The sequence below is a fragment of the Sinohyriopsis cumingii genome, chromosome 6, assembly GCF_028554795.1.
Source record: "Sinohyriopsis cumingii isolate HCF-2022 chromosome 6, ASM2855479v2, whole genome shotgun sequence".
In the NCBI taxonomy this organism is placed as follows: domain Eukaryota; kingdom Metazoa; phylum Mollusca; class Bivalvia; order Unionida; family Unionidae; genus Sinohyriopsis; species Sinohyriopsis cumingii.
In genome coordinates this window covers 10,448,757-10,475,245 of record NC_142966.1, presented here as the reverse complement: position 1 = coordinate 10,475,245, position 26,489 = coordinate 10,448,757, and the positions used below count along the sequence as shown (strand labels likewise).

The window sequence follows — 26,489 nt, the reverse complement described above, 5'->3', positions numbered from 1 at the left end:
TCAATATACGACCAGTTACAATAAAAAGTATAAAATCATTTTTTCCTCCATTACTTTGATCTCTTTTCAATACTTGTATACTGTTTTGGGAGACACTCTTCGATTTAGAGGCGGAATCCGAGTATAATCCCTGAATAGGAGCTCGTATTGTTGCTTTTAATTTACCTTTAATATATGCAATATGTTATTATATATATCACGTATACTATATATTGTAAAATTATAAGTAACGTAAGGAGATTCTATGACAACCAACCACTAAGGTTTAATCAAATTTAAGTTTGTCAGAGGCAGCTATGTTCAGACCTGTCCGTGTACGTCCAAGTATCGTGCAGACATTGCATTATATTTTAACAAGATGACATGATATGAAGCCATAGCATTATAAATATGAATGTGTGAAATATTACCTGGATAGCCAAGCCTGTTGTTCCACAATTTATATGACCAATATCTCGGAGTTCCTTTAAGATGTGGGCCGGTCCACAAAACTGGACGTACTCTGCGGTTGCATTTACTCGCACCTGCTCAACTGAAACACTCTCAGGAGCGTCAATAGCAACCATTTTGAGATTTGATGCAGGTGAATGCAGTAAGTGCGAAATACTGGAGTATATTTATCTCAAACAGTTAACCTTGATGTCTTCTGCCCGAACTTCTCTTCCTTTGTTTACAGACGACAGTTCTGTTTGATTGGAATGACAGTTGTTCAAATGCGAGCGCCTATGCGGAAAAGATTTTGATTGGTCAATGTAAAGTTTTTGCGGTCAAAGTGTTAGATGAAACTATTTCATTGGCTAATCTAGTAATTTGCATATCGCTATATTTAGTAACATAAACGTAAACAAAACACAAGAAGGCTATAGTTGTTTGTATAGTAATTATGTATTTATTTGTATTCACTTATTGGAATATATAGTATATAATTAAATCGAAGTTTAAATGATAAAATCTCCAGTGGGTTATACAAGATAAAACAATATTTTGACGGATCAATTATGCACCGCCTCACGCTGTACTGTAGACATCAGCAAAGAAAGTAGATACAAAAATGTATTTACTGAAAATTATTAGAAGTTGCAAATTATCTTCCAGTAGTAGTAAAGTTTCAAAGGGTCACCTACATCATAACATTTTCCTTGATTAATATGAGTTTATTTCGTCTTGAAAATTATTTTCTACAGGATGCGCGTAGTTATACAAGAACTAAGCAAAAAGTAAACTATTTTATCAGTTTAAGGAAGATAACTCAAATTCTCTCTTCATTTTACTTATATTTCGTTAGACATTACGGCAGAAATGTGCTAAATGTAGAAGCAGAAAGTGTGTGGGCCAGAGGAAGTCTTTGGTTCGAACTCTGGACCTGTCTTTTGCCAAGGTAAATGAATATTTTCTTGAAAATTTGTTTTAGGTCACCGAAATCCCAACCAATGTCAAATTTTCTTTTTGACAGTTCGCCATTTTGGTTTTGTAACCCATTTCAGTGAAAATACTAAATGCAGAGTAACAGTTAACTGCCAAAGCATTTAAATTTTGTACAATTTATATTTTATAATAAAATCTCTAATGGTTTTAAAACAAGATAAGTAAATGTTGGTTTTAATCCAACATTTATTTTGCCACAAAATGTGTAAATTTAGTACTGTGTATACCTATAGAAAGATCTGGTAATTCAGAGAAGTAGGAAAACTCCAGAGATATTTTCAGAACAGATGTAAAGTGTTAATTTAAATTGCTTATGAAACAGTACTATCAGATTTGTTGCAATATTTTAAAACATGATACATGGATTATGATACACGATTTGTAGATTAGTATTATATTATGAGGCTGGTATGCAATTCAGTGCCAACAAAGATTTTGCAATCTTTGCATATTTAAGTTGGAAGATTTTTTTTGGTGGTGGGTTGGGGTTGTTGTTTTTTTTTCTTTTTAATATTTTTGTCTGTACATCATAGTAAGCATTGGTGAATGTACAGACATGCAAACTAAAATTGACCTATTTTCAGATGATTTCTTAGGAATATAAATTAGTTTCATATCTGTTTATAAATACATTGATGCAGTCACACTGGACTGTTAAGCAACATGTGGTGTGTGATCATATTATAAATGGTAGCGATAGGACAGCCAGAAGAGAATGAATGGAAAGGCAGGAATAAGTAAAAGTGTCAGTGTACATTTTCATCGCTTCATACTGAGACCAATCTGGCTGCTTTAGCGGTGATGAGATATGAACCTCAAACGGCATAGCCCTGAGAATCACTTGGTCTTTCTAGCTGACTAGTTCATTAGAATGTGATTTTGGAAAGCCCCTGCTTGTGAGATACCAAGGTAGGAGCTTCTGCAGTTATTGATGGTAATTTGTTCCAGGCTTGTCAGATGTAATGATATTACTATATCGAGTCTTGATTCTTTTTTCTACAACAAACTCTGACTTAGAAAGAAAAATGTTCTGCACTAAAGTATTTGTTGCTTGGGTTTTGTCACCAAAAGTTGTAAACACCTGTCGTTTTACAGGTCACTTGGATCAGCAAGAAGGGGGTTGAAGATGAAGCTTCACAGTGGTTTGGATGCTAGGCAGCTAATGCAGATGCTTGGAGATGCTCTGATCAAAGAAAAATCCCAATGGATGCCTGGCGCTTACAAGATTGAAATGCAGTCAGATTCTGTAAGCTGAGTTTGGTGCAATACTAGTTACTACATATAAATGTGTTCTATGCATCAGCATCCCGGCTGCAATATGTATTTGCCTCTTAAGTGTATTTATATTCATGCAAAGTAATTACTCACCTCCTTAATGTGAGACAGAGTGGGACTTTAGCAATGTATAGTTTTAGAATATCCGTACTACCAATTACCAAACACCGATTAAATCTTTACATTCTTTAACTTAACTTCGCAAGTCGTCAGAGTATTACTACGATGACTCATCCAACAGGAAATTGATGATATGAGTTTAAAAAGAGCACAGAAACTATAAATGGTTATAAATTTTAACTGATACCTAAATTACAGTATTGCAATTGCAAGGTAGAGAAAACGTTTAATCAACTACCACTTGAAGATAAAATTTGTTATTTTACTTTCTGAAGCTTAACTTTAAACTGGTTTTTGAAAAGATTTTTAAATTACATGTAGTTTGAAACAATGCCTGTTACATATATACAAGAGCACATGTACATGTCCCCAAGTGTCTTCATACTATATTCATACTATATTGTTTGTCCTAATTTCATTGTTGCTGATAAAACATTACCATAACTATTCATAGACAACACAGAAGCATTGAAGTCGATATGTGAATGAGCTAGACCCTTCTTTCCAAATTAATTTACACAGCCAAGAATAAATATGGCATCATGCATGATATGCAGTTGCATCCATTTTTTAGAAAGAGGGATTTTCTTAATATAAATTTAAGCTTCATTAAAAAAATACAAATTGCAAATTTATTGATTTATTATTTGCTTATATCATGCACTGGTTAAATAGCATATATTTTACTGCGTTGTTTGGTTGTATTTTCACAAATATTAGTGATGTCAGAAAATAACCTTGACCTTCTAACACCTATAAAATTCTACAGTATTATTATTAGCATTATTCCATACATTTTCTGACCAACATGTTTACATTATTTTGGCAAAATTTTCTTATAATATTTACACTTTGCTTTCAGTAATTTGTATATTTTCTGCAATTTAATTGCCAAGTGAGTTGTGAAAACAGACAATCTAATGACAAGGTACTTTCTAGACAAAGTTATAACTGCCATTATTACCCTATGTCAGGTTCACTTAAGATTTCAGTGAACAAAATAATGCAAACTTGGCTCATAATATCTTCCCATTTTTTTTTAAAGATTAGAAAATGACTTTCACTTGTTGTATTCGTGAAACATATATATATGATTAAGTTTTGAAACACAAGTTGGTATGTTTTCATTATCAACATTTTGAAATACTGATAACTTGTGCAAATCAAGCAGTGATAACTTGTTCGTGAAAGGGTTAATGGTGATTAAGTTATGACTGCATTTTCAAGAGTGTTTGTCAGTGCAGTTGATATCAACACCAGCTATTTGATGCATACAGTTCACCTTCGGATACAAACACAACATTGAAACTACCTGGCTAGGGTTTTGGAGCATCTCAGACATCACATATTAATATCACTTAACATCCATCATGTAAAAAAATCACAGGGCAAGTTGTTTTCATTTTCTTAATAGAAAAAGGTAAAGTTTACATTTTTTAGGCAATAGACTGACCCCTGGGATGGTAGAGGAACGGTCCCTTCGAGGGCCTCGTATTTTACCTTATTTTGAGATCATATGAAAGGTTTTTATTTTCATACAGTTTGTACCTTATATATATCATAGCAGAATGTACACTGAGTTGATGTTGCCTTTTACCTTAGCAGGAGGTAAACAAGACATGGCCAATAGTCATAGTTTTCCATCATATTTCAGATTAGTGGTGGACAAAGAGACGATGTGGTCAGTTGGATTTTGTCCCTCAATGCAAGATTCTATTTCAGTCCTGAAACGCTGGCTCTCTGCATATCAATGATAGACAGATTTCTTCAGCTTGTTAAGGTATGTATTGAACTCGTGCATATAGAACTTGTGCATGAACATGTACTATTTAATATTAAGCTGAATCAAAATAAAAATGAATATATCAGGTTGGAAAATTCACTTCTCAAGATGTATTTTAATCAATATCAAAAACTTAAGAAACAATTTACAAAATATTTATTTAGTCAAAAGGGCTTAAGTTTCTGTCAAGAGGTACTGTATACATTATTTCTTGCTTGGATATGGTAGCATCAGTACTTCCATCAGCAAGAAGGAAAGGAATTTACTGAATTCAGACCTTTCCTAACACTGTCTCTCACGACTCTATCAATTGTTTGACAGACCAAAGCCTTCTACAATAAATCTGTTCAAGTTTAAGACTGGAGTGCATACTGCTTTTCCACATGAAAAAATGGTTTTCCTTATTGGGCTAGTGTGCATACTGCATTTCCACATGAAAAAATGGTTTTCCTTATTGGGCTAGTGTGCATACTGCTTTTCCACATGAAAAAATGGTTTTCCTTATTGGACTTGTGTGCATGCTGCAGTTCTACTTGAAAAATGGTTTTCGTTATTGGGCTAGTGTGCATACTGCTTTTCCACATGAAAAAATTGTTTTCCATATTGGGCTAGTGTGCATACTTCTCTTCCACATGAAAAAATGGTTTTCTTTATTGGGCTAGTGTGCATACTTCTTTTCCACATGAAAAAAATGGTTTTCCTTATTGGGCTAGTGTGCATACTGCATTTCCACATGAAAAAATGGTTTTCCTTATTGGGCTAGTGTGCATACTGCTTTTCCACATGAAAAAATGGTTTTCCTTATTGGGCTTGTGTGCATACTGCAGTTCTACTTGAAAAATGGTTTTCCATATTGGGTGTAAGCTGTATTAAAGAGAGCTCAGTTTATTTGTTTTTCATTTCATTCACATTTACTTTAAATATGGCCTTTCCTGGTGGAATGTGAACCTGGCATCAGGTATATTCTGCACATGCTGGCTATAGTGTTGTGTTAGTTGTGTCATATTTGATATTTTTGTTGCCATGGTCTCATTTATATTGAGGAAAGGTGCCTTATACTCAGCGGCAGGATTGTTTTATCCTTCCATTTTCATACAGATTTTGCTTCAAACAATACTACACGTTTAAGTTGATCTTAAGTATAATCGATTAAAACATTCAAGACTCATTCCTGTTGTTTAATTAATTTCATTACAGTGTCTTGGTGGATTGAAATCAGATAGTGATCTGATCAGGAGAAGTAAACACATTGTAACAAGTGATAATTAATCATTGGGGTAGATGCAAGCATTCATTATGGCCAGAGGGCGTAAATAGCCAGAAAAGGGAGATAAAGTGATTAATGTATGAAAATGAGGCGCTTGCCCTAATTTTTCAAAAATATGAAAGAGCACTAGTCATGGAGTAGCGCCATGAAAAATGTTACTTGTCTGACTTCAAAAGTGTATAGTTCCCAACATTGGACTATGGGAGTTGATTAGCTCTGATGTTGGGCTATGGATCTTTGTCAGCCCTGATGTTGAGTTATGGGAACTAATCAGGCCTGGGTATATCTGCTCAGTGATCAGCAGATTCACTTCTGTCAATTAATTATATATATATATATATATATATATATATATATATACACATAACACTATACCTACTTAACCTACTTTTAAAAAACTGTTGGAGGGCTTAATAAATGCCTCTCTCTCTCTCTTCATGAACCTCTCGGTAGAGCATTCTTGCAAAGGACATGCACAATAAGCCATGTCCATTTTATTGAGACTATGTCTACTCCACATGGTCATCCATGGCAACTCTACGAGTGAAAGCATGATGTCCAGAGCTATTCTCCACAAACCATGGTGTCAGCTCTTTGATGCATGGAGAGAAAGTTTTTCTGTATCCTCTCCACTTTTTACCCAGCGTAGTGCTTGATGTTTTTAAAAAAATCATTTGAGCTGTACTGTGAGTAGTCTAGAATTACTATTTTTATTTTTGAACCTTTTATTTTTGCTGTCTTAAAAGAACACTTTGGTCATCATGAATGTGGAAACAAATGGAAATTATACCTCCATTCATTTGTTCATGAGTCTGAATTCAAAAGAAAATTGCTGAGTAATTTAAATAGGTTTAGATGACTTTGAGTCCAGGGTTTTCAACTCCACATGGGGGAGAGGGGTGTTGACAAAAGACAGCAAGATATACCCAAAATTAACAGAAGGAAATATGTAATTTTGAAAGTTTTATTACATTTGAGGAATACTAAAATTCTTACAAAATACATACTATCAATAATCAAATGTAAAAATTTGGTGTTCATTTCTTTTCTAATTTAAATTGTACACCACTCCCTTGATAACTCGCACCCTGATAACTAGTGAACTTTTTGTAATGTGGGGTCGTGGATCCCATTTTTTGTACTAGAAAGTATCGATAATTTGACCCCTATTTGTTGAACATGAAGAAAATCATGATCAAAATTGGTAAAGGAAACCTTGATATATCACTCATTTTATTATCAGAAACAGCTGCTATGACCTGGAAAATTGAATCAACATTATGAAATTATCGACTTTTAATAAGTAGTCATATATTTTGTTAAAATTTCTTTCCAAACAACATTCTTGGTACACTGTAAATAACAGTAAGCAACGAAATTTCGATCAATGAAAATGGCACTAATGCCTACTTGAGGCAACACTATAATAAATAAATACCAATTAAAAAAGTTTTTTGTATCAAGTGAAATAACTGTTCGTATTTATTAGTTCAATTTAAGTGTAATGATTATGAATACAATGTGCAGTGTTGTATTCAAGTGTGAAATATGTCAATTTACCCTAACAGCTATGACCGCAAGTGCTTCTGTGAGAACCTAAGTGCTGATGATGTTTTGATAACTAATTTTCTTATGCATTTGTTGCAATCATATTGGTATTTTTTGTATTGTTGAACTGAATTAAAAGCTTACCATGTTAGTCTTTTGTATGAAATACAGGTGGTGGAATAAATAAAAATTTAAAAGACATGCAAAGCCAACCTGCATAAGAGCTAGTGGTCCAGGTTGAGTGACAGATCATCTAACACTTATTTTTTGTAAATGTAATGTAATTAAACTACCTTAAATTAGCATAATCATTCACAAATGTGATCATAGATAGCAAGACAACCAAACGAAATGAGCATTTATGACATAAAATTCTGTTTCACAGATACTTTTATTATTGAGAAGCTAGTTTTAGAGTTTGTAGTTAATTTGTAATTATTGAATTGGCACTCTGTGATTTTCTCACAGATGAGAAGTTTCACTATTACTTGCAATGAAACCATTGCATCAGTTTTTATTAACACATTAGTCTCTGTGCCAAACAGCTAGGCAGTCCCCTGCAGCATATTTGCAGAGATCACCTAGAACAGTGTTAACCTTACCAGTGCCTGTATCCCTGGGACTTGCTGACAACACTTGGCTTGCAGATTTATATAGAGGGGGCTACTTGCAATAAATTTGTTATTATTTTATTTGTATTTGTTGGATTAAGCTGAAATTTGGCACAGCAGTTCTCAATAAAATTACATAATGGTATAAATTTCATGCTACATGCAGAAATAAAACTCATGCATAAAGGTGAAAACAAACAATCTACTTACCAATTTACTTCTCTTGGCTTGAATAATCCATAAAATTCATTATGAATTCACACAGAATTATTAACACCATCAACACATGAAATAATTCTATTTTATGTACACAGAAATTCCACTCGTCATCTCTCTTGTAAACTTGACATCCTGTGAATACTGTACACAGATAGACATATTTTCCTTGCTCTTTACTGAACTTTCTTCCTTAGAATTCTTACTGAAAATTTAAAAACTAATAAAACACTTAACAAACCTTGAATTATGAACACTCATGCTAACAAAATTTATTTCCCAAACATTTATTTAACAATTCTTCAAAAGAAAAAAACTCTTCAAGAAATTAAATTCATTTGCATCAGGGTCTAAATCCATTGCTGGCCCTTGTGTTGGTCCCGTGTATGGCCCCTTGTCAGTGTGTGTTTTATCATTTATGATCCATCAATCAGCTCTTATTTCATTTTCTTCTTCTTCACAAATCCTCTTCAATGTTTTCATTCTCATTACTGCTGTTATCTCCAATAGCTATTTCGATGTCACTATCAATCTCATCTGATTAAAATCCTGAAAATTCTTTGCCAGAGTCTGTCAAGTAAAGGTCTGCCCCTAGTTGGCTGATCCTTATAAATTTGCATCATTTTCAGATCTACATTTTTTCACTATTTCTGCTATCGAAGTCAAATTTTTACCCTTTGTTCAGCAATGTTCAATCTATCTGTGTAAGCTGAAATTGTATTGGTTAAATTGCCTGCATAATTTGGAAATGGCTTCAAATCAACCAATGGCTTGCGCCGATTTAACTCGTCATGCAGGATACAGGTCTAGACAAATACTGCCAATTCAAACTTGGTGCTCAAGATACAAGATAGGTAAACTTGGCCATGTTATCGAGGCACTTGGGAGATGAGGGAGGTAAAGTACAACGAACAATAACAAAAAATGACGCCTGTTTCACGAACTATGTATTCTGTTTTTTTTGAGCATGTGGTTTTTTTTAATAAATTTTATATATGAAAGGAATATTGTTTGATTGTGAATTTGAATCAATAAGTGGTCTTGTTCCCTGATCAGTATGTTTCTTGCATTTCATTCCACTATCGTAGGGAGCAAAGGAATGAGCTAATGGATCAGGGAACCAGACTACTGAACAACAACATAAAGCAGTGGTGTAATACACAGTGTTTTCATGTACATGTAACGGTTGTTGAAACTAGTTGGAATATTATTAACGAGCTCTCATTGGTTGGGCATCTTGAAAATAAAGGTCATTTTTTGTATCTAAAAATAAATAACTTCATTAGAAAAAGTGCTTTATTGAAAATATTTCCGACATGACTTTGAAACGAGTATTCAGCCATTAGACACCAGTTCTCTGCCCATCACCTTCACGGGTTTCTCTGTGTCCAGCGCAGAAGGCATCATTTCATATTGTTATCAAGGTCTCTCGACAACTTGCACCCTCGTTTATAGTGCATTTTATGTTTTTGGGCCCAGTTGTGTTTGAGTTATTGAGGGAGAAGTTATATGCAAAATAGCTTTTAACAAATAATAGAAGAAATAATTATAAAATGGAAGTTTTTCAAATATATTGACAATAAATGGCACCAAGGTTTTCGTTCGAAAATACAATATTTTTATTACATTTCAGGTAAAACCCAAGTATCTGCGATGCATTGCAATCAGCTGTTTCTACATAGCTGCCAAAACACTTGAAGAGGATGAAGTAAGTTGAATGCATAGGACATGGCTATTCCATTCAGCACTTTTAGATTTTTTGTCAGTATTTTTCCAGTCTGAGCTTTTCACATAAAGAAAGGCAACTAGTACAAGTTTCCTGGAGTGGAAAGTGAAATGTAGAATTTGCATTCTCATACTCAGTGTATTTAGCTACAGAGGCTAGTCTTAGAGTGCATCCTGTTGACCTTCAGATGCTAGTCTTAGAGTGCATCCTGTTGACCTTCAGATGCTAATCTGAGTGCATCCTGTTGACCTTCAGATGCTAGCCTTAGAGTGCATCCTGTTGACCTACAGAGGCTAGTCTTAAGAGTGCATCCTGTTGACCTTCAGAGGCTAGTCTTAAGAGTGCATCCTGTTTTCCTTAAAAAATGACTCGGAGAAGAACCATAGACCCACAGGAATCTACTGGCAAGCTTTCTCGCATACCGACATTGACAAAGCCAAGACTTTAACTTGAGTGGACAGAGGTGATATGTCGGAGTCATTTGTAAAGGCAAGTGCCTTAGACCAACTTGAGTGGACAGAGGTGATATGTAGGAGTCATTTGTAAAGGCAAGTGTCTTAGACCAACTTGAGTGGACAGAGGTGATATGTAGGAATCATTTGTAAAGGCAAGTGCCTTAGACCAACTTGAGTGGACAGAGGTGATATGTCGGAGTCATTTGTAAAGGCAAGTGCCTTAGACCACTTGGCCACCCTGGGTAACATAATGCCCAGAAGGAATTGAGGAAGAGATTAGTTTATATTCTATATTTATTTATTTAGCTTAATTCCATTTTGGATTAATAATTTGCCAAGATACTCAAAGAAGAAACAAATGACCATATTCCATTCACATTTTTCTTAAGCTTTAACAAACTTCTCCACAGCTGTTTTAGTATTTGAATTCTTGTTTTAAATGTCCATGTTCCTTTGTCTTGATATGATTAAGCAACGAAAAACATCTCTCATAGCCACTGACATTGTAGCAGTGATAAAGCTGAAACACTGGAAACAAGTCTGAGTGCATCCAGCTAATAAAAATGTCTTCTTGTTTTGCAGTCAACGAAAATGACCTATTCCATGATTCATTCCACAAATCTCTCATCTCTTTTGATGTTCTGTTTTCTTTATCTAAACTACTTTATATTTGACAATCTAGCGAGAATCACGTTAACTTGCAGCCTTGCGCTTGATACCAAAGAAAATATGTAATGTTGCCATTGTTAGACTACACATGTGATAGTCTGGATTCAGCCATTATGGGTATGTGAGAAAGTTTGCCAGTAGCTTCTCATGGGTTGGTGGTTGTTTCCAGGGTTTTCCCAGGTTCTTCCTCCACCATTAATACTGGCCGCCATGCATAGCCTATCGTGTGCTGTAAAATGGCATTAAACCCTACAACAAGACGTGTTAGTCACTGCTAAACAAAAGTATATCCGTGTATGACACAGAAAAACAGCTGATTTTGATGATGATGAATGATGGTTAACATTTAAGTTTGTATTCAACCAACAATGAAAAAAATCACAATATTTTGGCACTATTTTTCTCAATACGATAGGCAGTAAAATACAAGCATCAGTGGTGATGCATGGAAAATCACTAGATTCGCTGCACTGCATTGTAATTTCAAGATGAAAGATCAGCGTTTGTTGAAAAAGCAAAAGTTGGGGGATTAAGAGAGTTTCATCTTAAGATCACAGTTTTGATTACTTCTTCTGATTACCAGAAATTAAGTTTATATCCTGAAATTCAGGATTGTGTGAATACAGTTTTAAAGATATTTTACTGGAAGCTTGTATGAGTGAGAGAAAGGGAAAAGTAATTCGTACTTGTAAATTCTTTTAATTATTCCTGAATTTAAAATTCCCCACTTTGTAAATCATCTGAGACTGGTCCCCACTGTACTAAATACCATTGATTCATGCATGCTACATCAACTTCATAGTTCACATGAAAGAGTGAGACCAAGTTTCCAGGAAGAAAATATTGGCAACTAAAATAATATAAATGTTCTTCTGCAGGTAATACCTGGCACAATAGATCTTGTGAAGACAAGTCAATGTGGATACTCTGTGGCAGAAATTTTGCGTATGGAGGCCATTATATTACAAAAACTTGACTGGAACATCAAGGCTGTAACACCAGTCGATTTTCTTCACATTGTAAGTATATTTGTTAATTTAAAGCAAATTTGTTGCTTGTGGAGTTTAGTCTTTTCAAAGAAAAGAAATTACAAAAGGGATTGTGAATTTGATCAGAAAAAGAAAGAAGTTATAAGATAGTTTTAAAGGACTTTGCTGATTTAATATGCTTCAGAATAGTGTATAATACACAAAGTGGATTGATCATTCTATGCATCTTTTGGTGAAGAGTGAAATTGGGTATAGTGGATTGACCATTCTACTCATGTTCTTGTGAAGATTGATGCTGGGTGTAGTTCAGTGACATACTGGTTTAATTCAGCCATTTCTTGTACTTCACTGCTTTTGTGCTAATTTCACATGATATTACAAACACAAATGGGCACATACAATTAATTCAGTTCCACATAATGCAATGTTAATACATTTCCATATTAGGATACCTTTGTGGTAAGATCAACAAAATATGCAATGTTAATACATTTCCATATTATCTGTGACCACGATTTCTTTATCAGCTGTGTTCCGAAGCTTCACTTAAAGCTAGTTGCTGTTCTTTTTTCCTAAAATATTTGCATTGACAAGATATGAGGAATATATATATATATATATATATATATATGTATATAAACAAGGGTTATAAATCTATTACTGTCAAAGTGAGCACTCCGTTAACTAACTCGAATGCCAACAAGTATGCCAACAAGTTTAATTTTTACAATCAAAGCAAAACTCAGTGGACATTATTAAATCAAAGCAAATTTACAACTTGCCAGATAGATGGCAAAGACTTCAATGACAGTAGCAGTAAAATAACATCTTGAAGATAGAAGGATGCATAGGAAGCTACATAATTTCAAATAGTCCTTGACAATTCCTTGCATTGCAATTCATTGTTACACAGTAAGATTAGGGTCTTAATAGACACTAGTTTTGACGTCTGCTCGTGTACAACTTGGGTAGTCCTACAATGTTAAACATAGACCCTGATATTTCTATTTTGGGGGTCAAGGTCTTACTGTCTAGACAATGATGCTGTATATTGGAATGTGATGGAAGCTGGGAATGCCAAAATCACATAAAGTTTAAGTATATTTTTTTAATGAAATAATTGGCATCATTTTAACTGATTTTGTAATTCCTGGCTTCCATTGTATTTCAGCCAACTGAAATGTAGGCTAACAGAACTTGAAAACGTGTTCATTTGCTATTTTGAGAATTTGAATTTATTAGAAAAAAAAGATGGCAGGGTGAGTAAAGTCTAAAACGTTATGACTTTAATTTGTAGGAAAGTGTAAATATGGGCTGCCAAGTGAGATATTTCTGAAAATTTGACATCTTATTCCGATGTTAGTCCACATCAGAACATGCTAGACAGTGTCATTATTTAGGCAATAACACCTTAACCTCCAAGACATAAGTATCAGAATCTATGTCTTACATTATAGGACTATAATCAGGAGATATTGATTGATGATGGAAGCTTTATGTAGTCTATTCCAATAGATATTTTGAGAAAAGCACAGAAACCCTATCAAAATATACTTGGTCCCATTGGCCAGAGGGAATTGAAATGTGGGTACCCACAGTCTATGGCATTATTTTTATCTCATCAAGTCTATAACTGAGAATATTCCTGTGATTTTAAAGGAAAATATTAATTATATAAAATTACTTATGCCTTTCATATTTTATATGTAGTTATAGTCCAATTGTGATATTCCTCCAGAAAGGCCACTCCTCTTAGAAGGTTACTTTTCTGCTGCAGAAGGTGTCTTACAAAAGGGGCCACTACAAGGGTTATTCATGATACTTTTTTTTTCTTAATACAGTTCAGCTAGTTGTACAATAGGTTTTCATGTCTTAAAATGACTTTAGTTTTTGAGGCTATTTCTGAATAGAAATGATAGTCCTCTTTAATAATACAGCTTTGTAAGAGCATGATACAAAGAGAATTAGAGGAATTAAGTAAATTAAATATCTAATTGTTTTTTTTTTGTCATTGATTGTAGATCCATGCAATGCTGGTGTGTTACTACCCCCAGTTGCTGAGTGGTCTGCACCACATGACACCCTCCAGACACCTAGCCTTGCTGTCAAAGAATCTTTTCATCTGCCTGTGTGATCACCAGCTGGCTGTAGGGTTCTGTCCCATCACCCTGGCACTAGCTGTTATAAGCCTGGACTTGGAGCAAATCACTCCCAGCTGGTTGACAATTGTAACTATGATCCAGCAGATGGTAGAGGTAAGCTTTTTTTATGTTCCATACTCAGTTCAGTATATAATGTTACCCACTTTGTCTGTCTGATGGCTTTGGTTGTTTCTAGTTTCAGGCATAGGCAGGGCATTAATGTTTATGACCCTACTTAAGATATTCATTGTGTTACTGAAATAACTACTTGACATGACCAGCTGGCTAACAGCATGTTCATTTTTGAAGTTGCTACTCCATTTGTTGCAGATATCAGTAAAGAACATTGACACATGAGATGGCACATCAAAAATAAACATAGAAATGATCAAATTAATAGAAAGAAGTATGCCTGCGAACTCGACTTTACCAGGATTTGTTATGCACCTGGTTAAATTTGAACAAGGCCGAAAGGTTAAAAGCTGAGTCCAATTTCAGTGTTATTTATTTGTGGTTATGTTACTTAGGTAGGAAGGGGCCCCAAGTGGCCAAGTGGTCTAAAGCGTTCTCAGTTATGAATCACTGCCATCACACCTCTGTCTGCATGGGTTCAGGTCTAGGATTCGGTCAATGTGGGTATGTGAGAAAGCTTGCCAGTAGCTTCTCGAGGGTCGGTGGTTCTTTCCGGGAATTTCCCGGGTTCTTCCTCCACCATTAATATTGGCCGCTATATATAGCCTATCGTGTGCTGAAAAATGGCATTAAACCCTACAACAACAACAGCAACATCAACTTACGTAGAATTCTGACACTATTACTTAAGCAATATATTTTCCCGATGTTTTTTGCATCATAAGATTGCAGTATGTTTTATTGCTATAGACATCAGATCTTTATACAGACTACTGGTATGAGCAATCAATACAGAGGGTATGTTTATGCATTGCTTGCAACTTGAGACAGTTGCTGGAAATTAGACACAAGTTTGATCCCTGTTTCAGACAGTTACAGGAAATTAGGAATGTGTTTGGGCTCTGTTTGAGACAGTTGCTGGAAATTTGGGACAAGTTTGATCCCATTTTCAGATAGTTGTTGAGATTAGGGATGGGTTTGATGCCTGTTTCAGACAGTCTCTGGAAACAAGGGTTGAGTTTGATCGTTTTTTCAGACAATTGCTGGAATGTAGGTATGATTTTGATCCATGTTTCAAACATTTGTTGGAAATTAGGGAAAAGTTTATCCCTGTTTCAGATAGTTGCAGGAAATTAGGGACATGTTTGATCCCAGTTTCCTGCAGTTGCTGGAAATGAATTTGGTGCCTGTTTTAGATACTATTTCAGACACTTGCTGGAAATTAGAGATATATTTGATCCTTGTTTCAGACATTTGCAGGAAACTAGGGACAAATTGGATTTCTGTTCAGACAGTGTCTGGTGATTAGGGATCAGTATCTGGTGATTAGGGATGAGTTTGATCCCATTCAGACAGTCGCTTGAAATTAGGGATAAGCTTTATTCCCGTTTCAAACAGTTGCTGGAATTAATGGGTGAATTTTTTATGCATATTTCAGACAATTGCTGGAAATTAGGTACATGTTTGATCCCAGTTTCAGACAGTTGCAGGAACTTAGGGATGGATTTGATCCCAATTTCAGACAGTTGAGGGAAGTTAGGGATGAGTTTGATAATTTTCAGACAGTTCCTGGAAGTAATGGTTGAATTCGATGCTTGTTTCAGGTGGTTTCAAGAAATTAGGATGAGTTTGATTCCAGGCAGTTGCTGGAAATAATGGTTGAATTTGATGCTTGTTTAATACAGTTGCTGGAAGCTAGAGACAAGTTTGACTCTCATTTCAGCCATTTGCAGGAAATCAGGTACATGTTTGATCCTTGTTTTGGACAATGGCTGGAAATAAGGACTTGTTTGATCACTGCTTCAGACAATTTCTGAAAATTAGATACAAGTAAGATATCTGGCACAGATTCTTGTTGGAAATTAGGGACAAGTTTGATATGTGTACATATTAATGTTCCAAGCAGTCCAAAATCATCCTGTTTATAGATTTGTTTTTCTTTCTTCTTTCTTTTGTTACTTTTTGATGAATAGCTTAAACAGATACTGATCATTACATAGCAGGTATGGGGAAAAGTAGGCCATCATGGATTGTTAATAAAATAGTAGTGGAATGAATATAAAATTTCATCAAGGACTCCTTTTATGAAATGTACAATGAACAAAGTGTGAAGTACACAATAGACATATTATGAATGAACAACAAGAAAAAACCTGGGCCAGACTATGTAGATAGCTTGCATCTGGAGTAAGGATGTACCCTGTCAAATTTATTGTCCAAAAATCAAGGTCACTATGTCCGAAAGAAGAAATAACACAATAACAATAGTTTGACATCACAGACCTAGACTAAACTCAGTAAGGGTGAAAAGATCAAAGTCATGTTCACCATTATTCATAAAAGAATGTTTTCTACACAAAAATCAGTTCACTTCCTTATACTTTCACTACAGTGTACGACTTTACATATTGGGTAAGAAAGAAGCCTTTTGGTTTTTGGTTAGAGGTCAACTTGAATTCCAGACAGATATCCTAAGTAACTTAGGTGGACGGGCTGCACTAAAAATAATCATATTGATATTTGGGTCAGCAGATCATTGTAATAATGGATCAAAGATTGATGGTTTTTGTGGAATAACTTTTATTCTTGTGCATGTTCCTTGACTAAACTTTGTATGGCTTGTACTAATTTCTGATAGAGAAACCTATAGTTCCTGGGGGTTTCTAGAGGTCAAGGTCATGGTAAGCCTAGTAAAAAGATAATGGTTTCTTTGCAGTAGCTTTAGTCCAAGACTGAATACCTTGACCTAATAGTCTGTAATGATAATTCACCATGACCCAGTAGTCTGTAATCTCAAGTCGGCCATATCCTACTTGTGATAACATAAAGTACTGTTTATATTGGGGTGGGCCTGTAATTTTCCATTCACAATGCTCTTCCTTACCAAACGAACTGCCAGTTTTAAGGCTGGCTGCAGTATGTATCTGTAAGTTTTTGGGGGTTGGAGTGTTATTAGTACTTTGTCTGTATTAGTCCTTAAAGCTATTACAGATGGCCATGTATCAGAAGTGGATTTCAAGTTGGTTCATTTGCAAAGTTTGCTTTTTAATGTTGTCAGAAATGTTTTTGCATGATTATTGCTGTGATTCTATTGACAGTCTGTCACAAATATTTTGTTCTAATTCTATTGACAATCTTACTGATTAATTCTCTATGGCAGGTTGAGGTAGAGCACTTGATTCGATGTCGAGAAGGTGTTGGACTGGTCTTGATGAAGCAGAACTTGCTCCGTATGCCAATGGCTCCTACCAGTTCATCCTCAAAAAGAGTCAAGTCCGTGAAACGTAAAGCAGTGGATGTTGACATAGAGGAAGATGTCTATGATGATATAAAGCGTCTTTACTCAGAAGATGGAGGGTTAGAAGTGTCGAGTCGGGGGATGGCATGTGGTACAGAGATAGGTCAAAATAACGATGTAGACTCGTATTCCTTGCAGGCTGTGTCTGCCAAATGTTGAAGTTAATTTTTTCTGTTAAAGAATACTGTGCAGCTTTGTAATGTCACATTGTTTTACTGTGAGAGGTATGAAGAAAACCAGTTCTTTACTAAGTTGGGCAGCTGTAGTTCACTGTATATCATGAGTTATGTGCCATTCCTTTACCTTCCATAACCTGTGGTAATGTACAGTTACAAAATTTTTCGTATTTGATATCTGATATAAATAGCAAGTAAACCCCCAACAACAGTGGCACCTCTTTAACAGAATTGCTTTTGGAATAATTTATAATTTGATGCAGCAGAATCTAGAGACAACAGTGGTGATTTGGCAGATATGCATATTTCTTCCCAGTCAGTTTATGATGCAGATTTACAACTGTAAGATATAAATGGGATCCATTACACACAGTCATGTATGAAACGTTCAAATTATTTACTAATTTTTCTTGTAAATTAGTAGGACACAGTCTGCTGCACAGTAATTGAAATGGAAGGATCGTGAAAATATAACCTGATGCCAGATTAGCAGATGTTACATCTATTTTGACAAAAATGCCACCTTTTTGTCTCTCTTTAATTCATTTCAAAATGGATCCATGCAATATTTGAGTAGTCTTGGACACATTTAAATGTAGGATCCACCAAAAAAATATTTAAAATATTGTATTAAAAATTCAACAAAAAAGAAAAAAGATTCAAAACAAAGAAAATACTTTAAAGTAAATGTGGTCTTTTATCTCATCATAATTAAAAATTTTATTATATTGTTTTATGTTCTTATCCAGTTTTCATTATGTGTATGTTTCATATTTATTTTTCATGTAAAAGAGAAAATGTGTCACTTCATCATGTACCATTATCATGCATGTGTCATCATGTGGTGATAATCTGCAAAATATGTTGTAAATATATGCATGACAAGAAGAAAAAAATCAAAATGCACTTTGCCAAAATATGATGGAGATGATTTGAACAAAGTAAGGTTTTCACACAAATTTTCAGGTGGGACCTCATAACTATAATTTTTAATTTTCATTCTTGCATCTTTTCATACATGTACATATTTTTGGTCTTTCTATTACTGTTAAGATCTGCAGGGAAAACAAAGCATGTATTGGAAATACACACATTGACTATTCAGGGTTTTGTTGCAAAAATAAGCACACATATAGCAAAATAAGCACACATATAGCAAAATAAGCACTAATTGGCCATCCAGGACTTTGTTGCAAATATAAGCAGAAATTGGCTGTTCATGATTTAATAGCAAAAATATTATTAGCAATACTACTAATAATGTGGACTTAGTACAGCACCTTATCTCGAGAAGCTCTAAGGACTTTTCAGTATTAGATAACACACAGAATCATATGACAAGATTACACACCATGAGATTATCAAACAAAATCTCTGCTGACAATAATTAGGGCAGTAAACATTATTAGGACTATTCTTGTAGTCAAAATAGCAAGTGACATTGGCTTTCCATTTTTTTAAAATGCAGAAGTAAGCCCATATTGACCTTGCAAAAGAAGCACTCATTTTTTTACGCAAAAGACAACAAAAGCAAGATTTCATCTTTGCTCTTCTGGTGTTAATTTTTATTTATAATTGGGAGAAATAGACAAGATATCTCGTTTTATTATTGCTTTCTTGCCTTCCTTAGTTGACAGTGTTGAAATAATATGCTTTCTTGCTGTAAACCTTCCTTAGTTGACCATGTTGAAATAATATGCCATGAAAGTTTGTAGTTAAAAATAAGTAAAAAAATTTTAAATTCATAAATTTTACCAACATAAACACATTTAGCCTTGACTAATTTAAACAAAGAACCTATTTGTTCTTAAGATTACTGATGCTTGTTAGGACCATTCCTTGTTTGGTTTTAATGGATATAAATTGAGTACATGTTTATTACCGGTCTCAAATTCAGATTTTAGTAAATATTGTTTCAGTAATAATTTGCAAAAGTGGACATTATAAATAAATAATGATTTTGTGTTGGTCATGTATTGAAGTTTGAATAGGTAGTCCAAATGGGATGATTTTAAAACATTTATTTCATGGCATATTATTGTCATTACACACATGGTATGTTGTCACTTTTGCAATTAGACCTTTGATATTGTCTTTAACTGTTATGTTTATTCATTGTGTGATAACAAAACTTCACATGTTGAGTCAGCATTGCCCTGTTACATGTTAAACAGGAATAAATTAAGACAGATTTAGCTACTGTTTACCATTGGGTCACCAGATGTACAAAACCATTGTGCCAAAAAACACAGATTGATCAACAAATACATTTAGTAGACCTTGATTTGCATGTGGAGCTTATTGTAAGTTAACAATAAACACAGCAGTATCTGACCAGTTACAGAATTACACCTCATTGAAAAGCACTCGTTATCGTTTAACATGAATACCAGAGTAGCAGTGTCTGTACATTTTTACTTTCATGTCATATGAGTTGGTTTGAGTGAGTGTTGTCTATTTATTTTAAGTTTTTATGCGTACTGTGTTTGATATTTTAATTTTTTTAAGTTGCCTTGGCAAAACCCTAACATAGCAATCGCTCGGCTGTGTGTCAGTCCATCCATGCACACCCAAGATTTTTTAAAAAGTTTTTTACTTTCTAACTAAATAAAAGGTGGGTTCAAGGAAAGGGGAGTCTTTTGTGTTAATATCAGGCATACGGAGAATGATGTACCTCTCTGTGTTGATTCAGAGTGTGTGTTAGCATTTTGCCATACATGTCTATGCAGATATGTGACATGTATCCAGCAACAGGTTTAACTCCCATTAGTTTGCGATTGGCATTAATCATACTTGAACTAAAAACAATCCAAGTTTTTTATTTTCATCCATTTCATAAAAGGTCAGAAAATGTAATGGCTTTATTAGCACTTGCAAAGTAGAATGAATTTATCTATGCATTTGAGTAGAAAGAAGAATTATAAGGTCGCTGCTTCTTATTCATTGTACCATTAGTGCTGTTGACAACCTTGTCCAGCAGGGCTCTGTATTAAACACTTCCATAGGCTACATATGCAATAAGAAAACAAGTTGACGATCATTGTTGTAGACTTATTTAGCTCAGAGGATAAAAGTTTACTTCTTTTTTTTGGTGGGGGGGAGTGGGTATTTGTTTTAACAAACATTTTTCATATTTCCTGGGATTTTGTTAAACATTATATTCACTATGCTAAAAAGAACATCATTTTGGAAATGGTATCTTTTTTGTATGAAGTAAAATTTATTGTGTGCACTTGAGAGAGAGGAAAACATTAAAATTCTGATCTTGTTTAATGGCTAGAGATGCATTCCAGGAAAGTGATGGGAAAATGAACATGTCAGGCATCGTAAAATGTATACTGAATGTAAAAACAAGTGTGTTAAGATGATTAAGGACTTGATATCATTAAATCATTAAGCTGTAGCAAGCTTGCAAGTGCTGTCTGTATATAATTGGAACTATTTTTTCACAGCTGCACTTTTTACCAACAGTATGCTATCTTGTAATATGTAAGTTGATGGAGATTTCCATTTGCTTGAGAACACATTTATATTAGGGCAGTTTTTGTTTTGTTATGTTATCCAAAGACACCCAGTCATCATAAAACTTGACCCAACATTTTGAATAATAAATTTTACTAGAAACTGCTAATGTGCATGTAGTGTACAAACAGTCTTTTTAAATTGGTCAGATTTGTGTAAGAATTCGAGTTGAGGAAAGTTTGATGATGGAGGGGTTCGGTTTATTTTGTGCAGATTATTCAGGTAGATTTTGTACAAAGTATATTATTTTATACTAAGAAGTCTACATGTACATAAATAAATAGATGTATTTTTAGATTCTTTGTTGAGATGATGAGTATCAGGATGGATTGAGATGTTAAATAATGGAAACAAGTTCTGTACTGCTGTCTTTTTGCTTCAAAGATTTAATGTCTGCAATCTCTTACAAGTGATAGCATATTTTTATTAGGATCTTATTTCTTTCTTGTTTTAGTTGGTTTGTTTTAAATTCCTTTCTTTTAACTTAGTGCAGTGAAATGCCTAATTTGTGAGAATGGTCACATGTTAATTGTTTTATAGTTTATTGTCCGTATTGAAATAATATTTTGAAACAAGTGATCTTTCTCAGACGAATCTGTATGTGATCTTCGTTAATCAATTATCATGAGTTTATATACATATATATAATATTTTCTGTGTGCACATGTGTCAGATATGATGTAATGACTGTACCTATGATAAAGAGAGATAAGGGCATCAGAAATTGTGCGATAATACTACAAGAAAGGAAATTAGTTGCATTCCTAGATAGTCCCATTAGAACGATATTAAACTCTTCTCGACGAGCATTTCAAAGATGAAATAAATTGAGATTAATCAGGGACTTGGATCAAAATAGTAGTTTACAATTTTTTATGTGAATAAAATTTTTTCAAGGTGGCAATAATGTTGCTGATGGTATTTTATTCCCCACCCCTCCACTCACAAGGAAGTTTCCTGGATTAATTAATGGTGGTAGTGTATGGTAGTATAGTCTGTAGCCCACATGTTTATATTTTTGAACTTTTCCATGCTGATGTTACAAAGAAGGCAACAAGATTTAGATCCTACAAGTAAGTCGTATACATGTACTAATTAATTTCATTGATGGGTTTTGCTTAGTAGACTACATTTTATTAAAATATGAATAGAATAGTTCTGGCGCTATGTACTTAAAATCACAATATCTTTTGACCAATTTGTGCATGATTAGATAACCTAAATAACAGATAAGATTAACTATTGTTAACAGATAGTAGAATTTTTCTGTTTTCCTGCAGGGATGACATCTTCAGAATGACGATTTTGTATGTAGGTTGATGTAATGAAAATGGCAAGGAATATATCCTTGCACCTGTCTGACTGTCCCTTAGAAATCTTGTAGCTGCTGCTTCTTTTTTCCATAAGCTATGTTAAAATATGACTGACATTATTGAAGTCTGGTGCACATGAGCTTATTATTCTGTCATAATGCGCTGATGAGCTCACCAGAGGTGTCCTTTTCTATTGTTAAAGAAAAAAGGCGTATTGAGATGGATTTCCACATGTAGCCTGGTAGTCCCTAAATGAAAATGGTACCAATCTTGCTTCCAGTGCTGGCATAAAATTCATCTTGAAAATAATATGATTTGCCCTTGTTCTAGATGCCTGGTTATATCTTCATTGTTCTGTCACAAAAAAGACTGTGATACTGAGCTGGCGCTAAATGGAAATTGTGCTATGATAATATCCAATATGGCCACCATGACAGCCATCTTGCAAAAATATTTATTGTTATTTCTACAGAATGGAAATTTTTTTCCGCAGTTGTAAACACCTGTTTGGAGTGGATTTCATAGAACCTACCTCCTGTGAGAGGGGACCAGCTTTGTACACATGTACGTTCCTTTTACAATCATGGATTAGTTATTAGCTCAGGATTTTGTAAAGTATATAAATAATTCTATACCAGGAAACGGGACATTTTTAATGTCTATGCATCTTGATAAATGATGCACCGTCATCTCAAAACTAAGCCACTCTCATATTTTGTGCTTCACTGACAAACATTAAATTTTGTATTTTCACCTCTATTCGTGTTAGAATTTTCGAACTAGACGAATATTTGTACCACTATAATATCACAACTTTAGAAGAAGAAAAAAATAGGCCACTTATTTGCATTTCACATTTAGGTCATACCCAAATAGTTTGTATGAATCCTTATACCAAGTGTTAAGACTCCATTGTCTTACACTAAATAAAGGAAAAGATTTTTCAATTGTGGAATAATTTCTCTGGTGCTTGTTTACCAGTTTTGTCCCCTTAAATCTATACTCGACCAACTACAACATCACTTGTATCAACATATATTTTGAATGATTGGTTGAAATTTGGAGCCGAAAGAAATGGTGCACTCTTAAGTATGACCTTTAGTTAGGGGTGTAGTGCTGTGGGAACGGCATTCCCTTTCGTTTCTGTGTTCACCAATGACCCCTCCCCCTTCGCCTTCTCTCACTTTATTGCGTTCTCTCACTTTGTTATTTACGACTGCACCACTGGCTTCAATTTATCAAAAGCCCCTGACATTTGTCAGAACAATGAAACGGTTTTCGTTTTGAGGAAATTGGTTAGAAGTTCAGCAGTTTGGAATGATTTGAGCAAAATTTCCAATAATATCCAACCATACCCAAAAATAGCAAGATCTGCTTTTTACTGATTGGCACAGGGAATCCAGAAATAGCCTTGACCGTAACACTTACCTAGACCATATGTTACGGTGTAAGCTGCACACTTATTTGGACCTAATGTTATCATGCTCATTAAACGCTGGAAAGTTGGAGGAGAACCATTCATGGCATCACTTTATACTGATAAAGTAATTTCGGGTTACAAATGCAGCAATTTTCTTTGCTCTTTCCGCGATTGGAATCTGCCAGCACCCTTTCAAACTTGGTGACATATTTTGCATATCCAATTTTGTCAATGCAGTCATGGATTCTTGGCATTGGAAATGTATCTGATTTAATGATACTGTTCACATTTATATAGTCAGTACTCATCTGGAAATGTATCTGATTTAATGATACTGTTCACATTTCTATAGTCAGTACTCATCCGGAAATGTATCTGATTTAATGATACTGTTCACATTTATATAGTCAGTACTCATCCGGAAATGTATCTGTTTTAATGATACTATTCACACTTCTATCGTCAGTACTCATCCGGAAAGCATTATTTGGTTTCGGTACTGGAATATATGGTTAACCTACTATCTTTTACGTGATTCTATGAAATTACTGTCCAGCAAATATTGAATTTCTTTTCTCATATATTCCTGCTTGAAAGGATTCGTGCTCCATAAACAGTTTCATAAGTGTAGAATCTCTAATTTCAACGCCATTTTAGTTTGTATTTGCTCATGTTGGAACATCTGGAAACAACTGCTTATGTTCACTTAATAACTGTTTAAGGTAACTTTTTTCTTGTAGATGTAGACTTGAAAGTTTCTGATCCAGATTCTGTAATATTTTTTTATTCCAAAGTTTGGTTAAACCAAAGTCGCTGCCATTGTCTAAATCCTCACTCTGCCGGACAGATGCAACTAAATTGACTGAATCATTAGCATATTTATATAGCAAAGTTGTTTTCTTTCACCTGCTAGGAGTGCTAATGGGGACGCACACCAGTTATGTACTTTTGAGAGAGTTACGTATGTATGGTGAAGTTGTTTGCATTTAAAACATGCACAGTGGAGAGAATGTTGGCATACCTCTATGCTACATTAGTGTAATGTGGATGATATTTCTTCAGATATTGTACTTTTGGAAATTGTACATGATCTAAGCACACTGCTAACTAAAATGACTGCTCCGTTGTGCTAAAAAATCAGTCTGAATTAGTCTGAAGTACACTATCCATAGCAGCTATTAACATAGGGAAAATGAGTTTTGCCAGACTAGACAATACCAGCTTCTGAAAATGCAGTGAATGAATTACCAAATATATAAAAAGTAAAAATAGTTATCAGCTATTTTTTTTATACAATTTACCTCTGAAGTTCAGGAAGTGAAAATAACCAAGTGGAGCTAGCACTTTTTTTTTTAAAGGTGTACATCTGGATAAAGGCCAAGCTGTATACTCTATAACCCATATTACACCCATCAATCATACACCAAAATAAAGGGAATTAAAGGTTCTTTGAATTACACCTAAGATATACAAGGTCTTTTATAAATAGCCAGTATAACCAGTGAGGAAAGCCAGTGATATTCTTTTTCTTTAAAATTATAACCCTATGCAAAATTAGAAACTGAAGAGTGCCACCAATATAATTTAAGTACTTACTTTCTTTTCAGCTGTATAAGTACAATACTATTGTAGATGAATAGGATTGTGAGGTATGGGCAAGAAAGCTAGAACCCTAATACCAGGCTGAAATCTCCTTTACTTTATGTTTCTGTCTTACCTTAATTTCATTTTTAATTGTGTACAGTGAAGATTAATTCTTGCTTCTTCACATGCCTTTGAGAACTTATATTTGAAATCAGAGACATGAAGACTATCTTTAAAATCTTCGTTTGAAAGAAGTTTTTCATTTTAAGAATTACAATAGTCCACGGACAGTATGTCCACAACCGAGTTCAAAAAGACCAAAACCTAATGACTTGTGAACTGATTCCATAACAGCAAATGAACACCCAATCTTGCTTTGATGAAAGTGTTCCAAAGCTCCTTGACTTCGATGAAAGTGTTCCAAAGCTCCTTGACTTTGATGAAAATGTTCCAAAGCTCCTTGACTTTGATGAAAGTGTTCCAAAGCTCCTTGACTTTGATGAAAGTGTTCCAAATCTCCTTGACTTTGATGAAAATGTTCCAAAGCTCCTTGACTTTGATGAAAGTGTTCCAAAGCTTCTTGACTTTGATGAAAGTGTTCCAAAGCTCCTTGACTTTGATGAAAGTGTTCCAAAGCTCCTTGACTTTGATGAAAGTGTTCCAAAGCTCCTTGACTTTGATGAAAGTGTTCCAAAGCTCTTGCCTTTGATGAATGTGTTCCAAAGCTCCTTGACTTTGATGAAAGTGTTCCAAAGCTCCTTAACTTTGATGAAAGTGTTCCAAAGTTCCTTGACTTTGATGAAAGTGTTCCAAAGCTCT

General features: G+C 34.4%; 2 protein-coding genes across 2 annotated transcripts in view; one reads left to right on the top strand and one right to left on the bottom strand.

Moving 5' to 3' along the window:
- LOC149796361 (cyclin-G1-like) overlaps positions 1 to 685 on the bottom strand; it is a 43,298-nt gene extending 42,613 nt beyond the window's left edge. Inside the window, exon 1 of the mRNA XM_089961030.1 lies at positions 411 to 685. Within this exon, the coding sequence (XP_089817156.1) occupies positions 411 to 566 (156 nt within the window). The 5' untranslated portion in view covers positions 567 to 685. The remainder of the gene's footprint in view (positions 1 to 410) is intronic.
- Positions 686 to 1,216: 531 nt separating this feature from the next.
- Positions 1,217 to 22,260, top strand: LOC149796360 (cyclin-I-like). Its single transcript, XM_089961029.1, has 7 exons — positions 1,217 to 1,378; positions 2,521 to 2,671; positions 4,475 to 4,600; positions 9,879 to 9,953; positions 11,974 to 12,114; positions 14,106 to 14,339; positions 17,518 to 22,260. Exons 2-7 carry the CDS (start codon positions 2,552 to 2,554, stop codon positions 17,812 to 17,814), a joined length of 993 nt encoding a protein of 330 aa, XP_089817155.1. The 5' UTR covers positions 1,217 to 1,378; positions 2,521 to 2,551; the 3' UTR covers positions 17,815 to 22,260.
- The last annotated feature ends 4,229 nt before the right edge of the window (positions 22,261 to 26,489 follow it).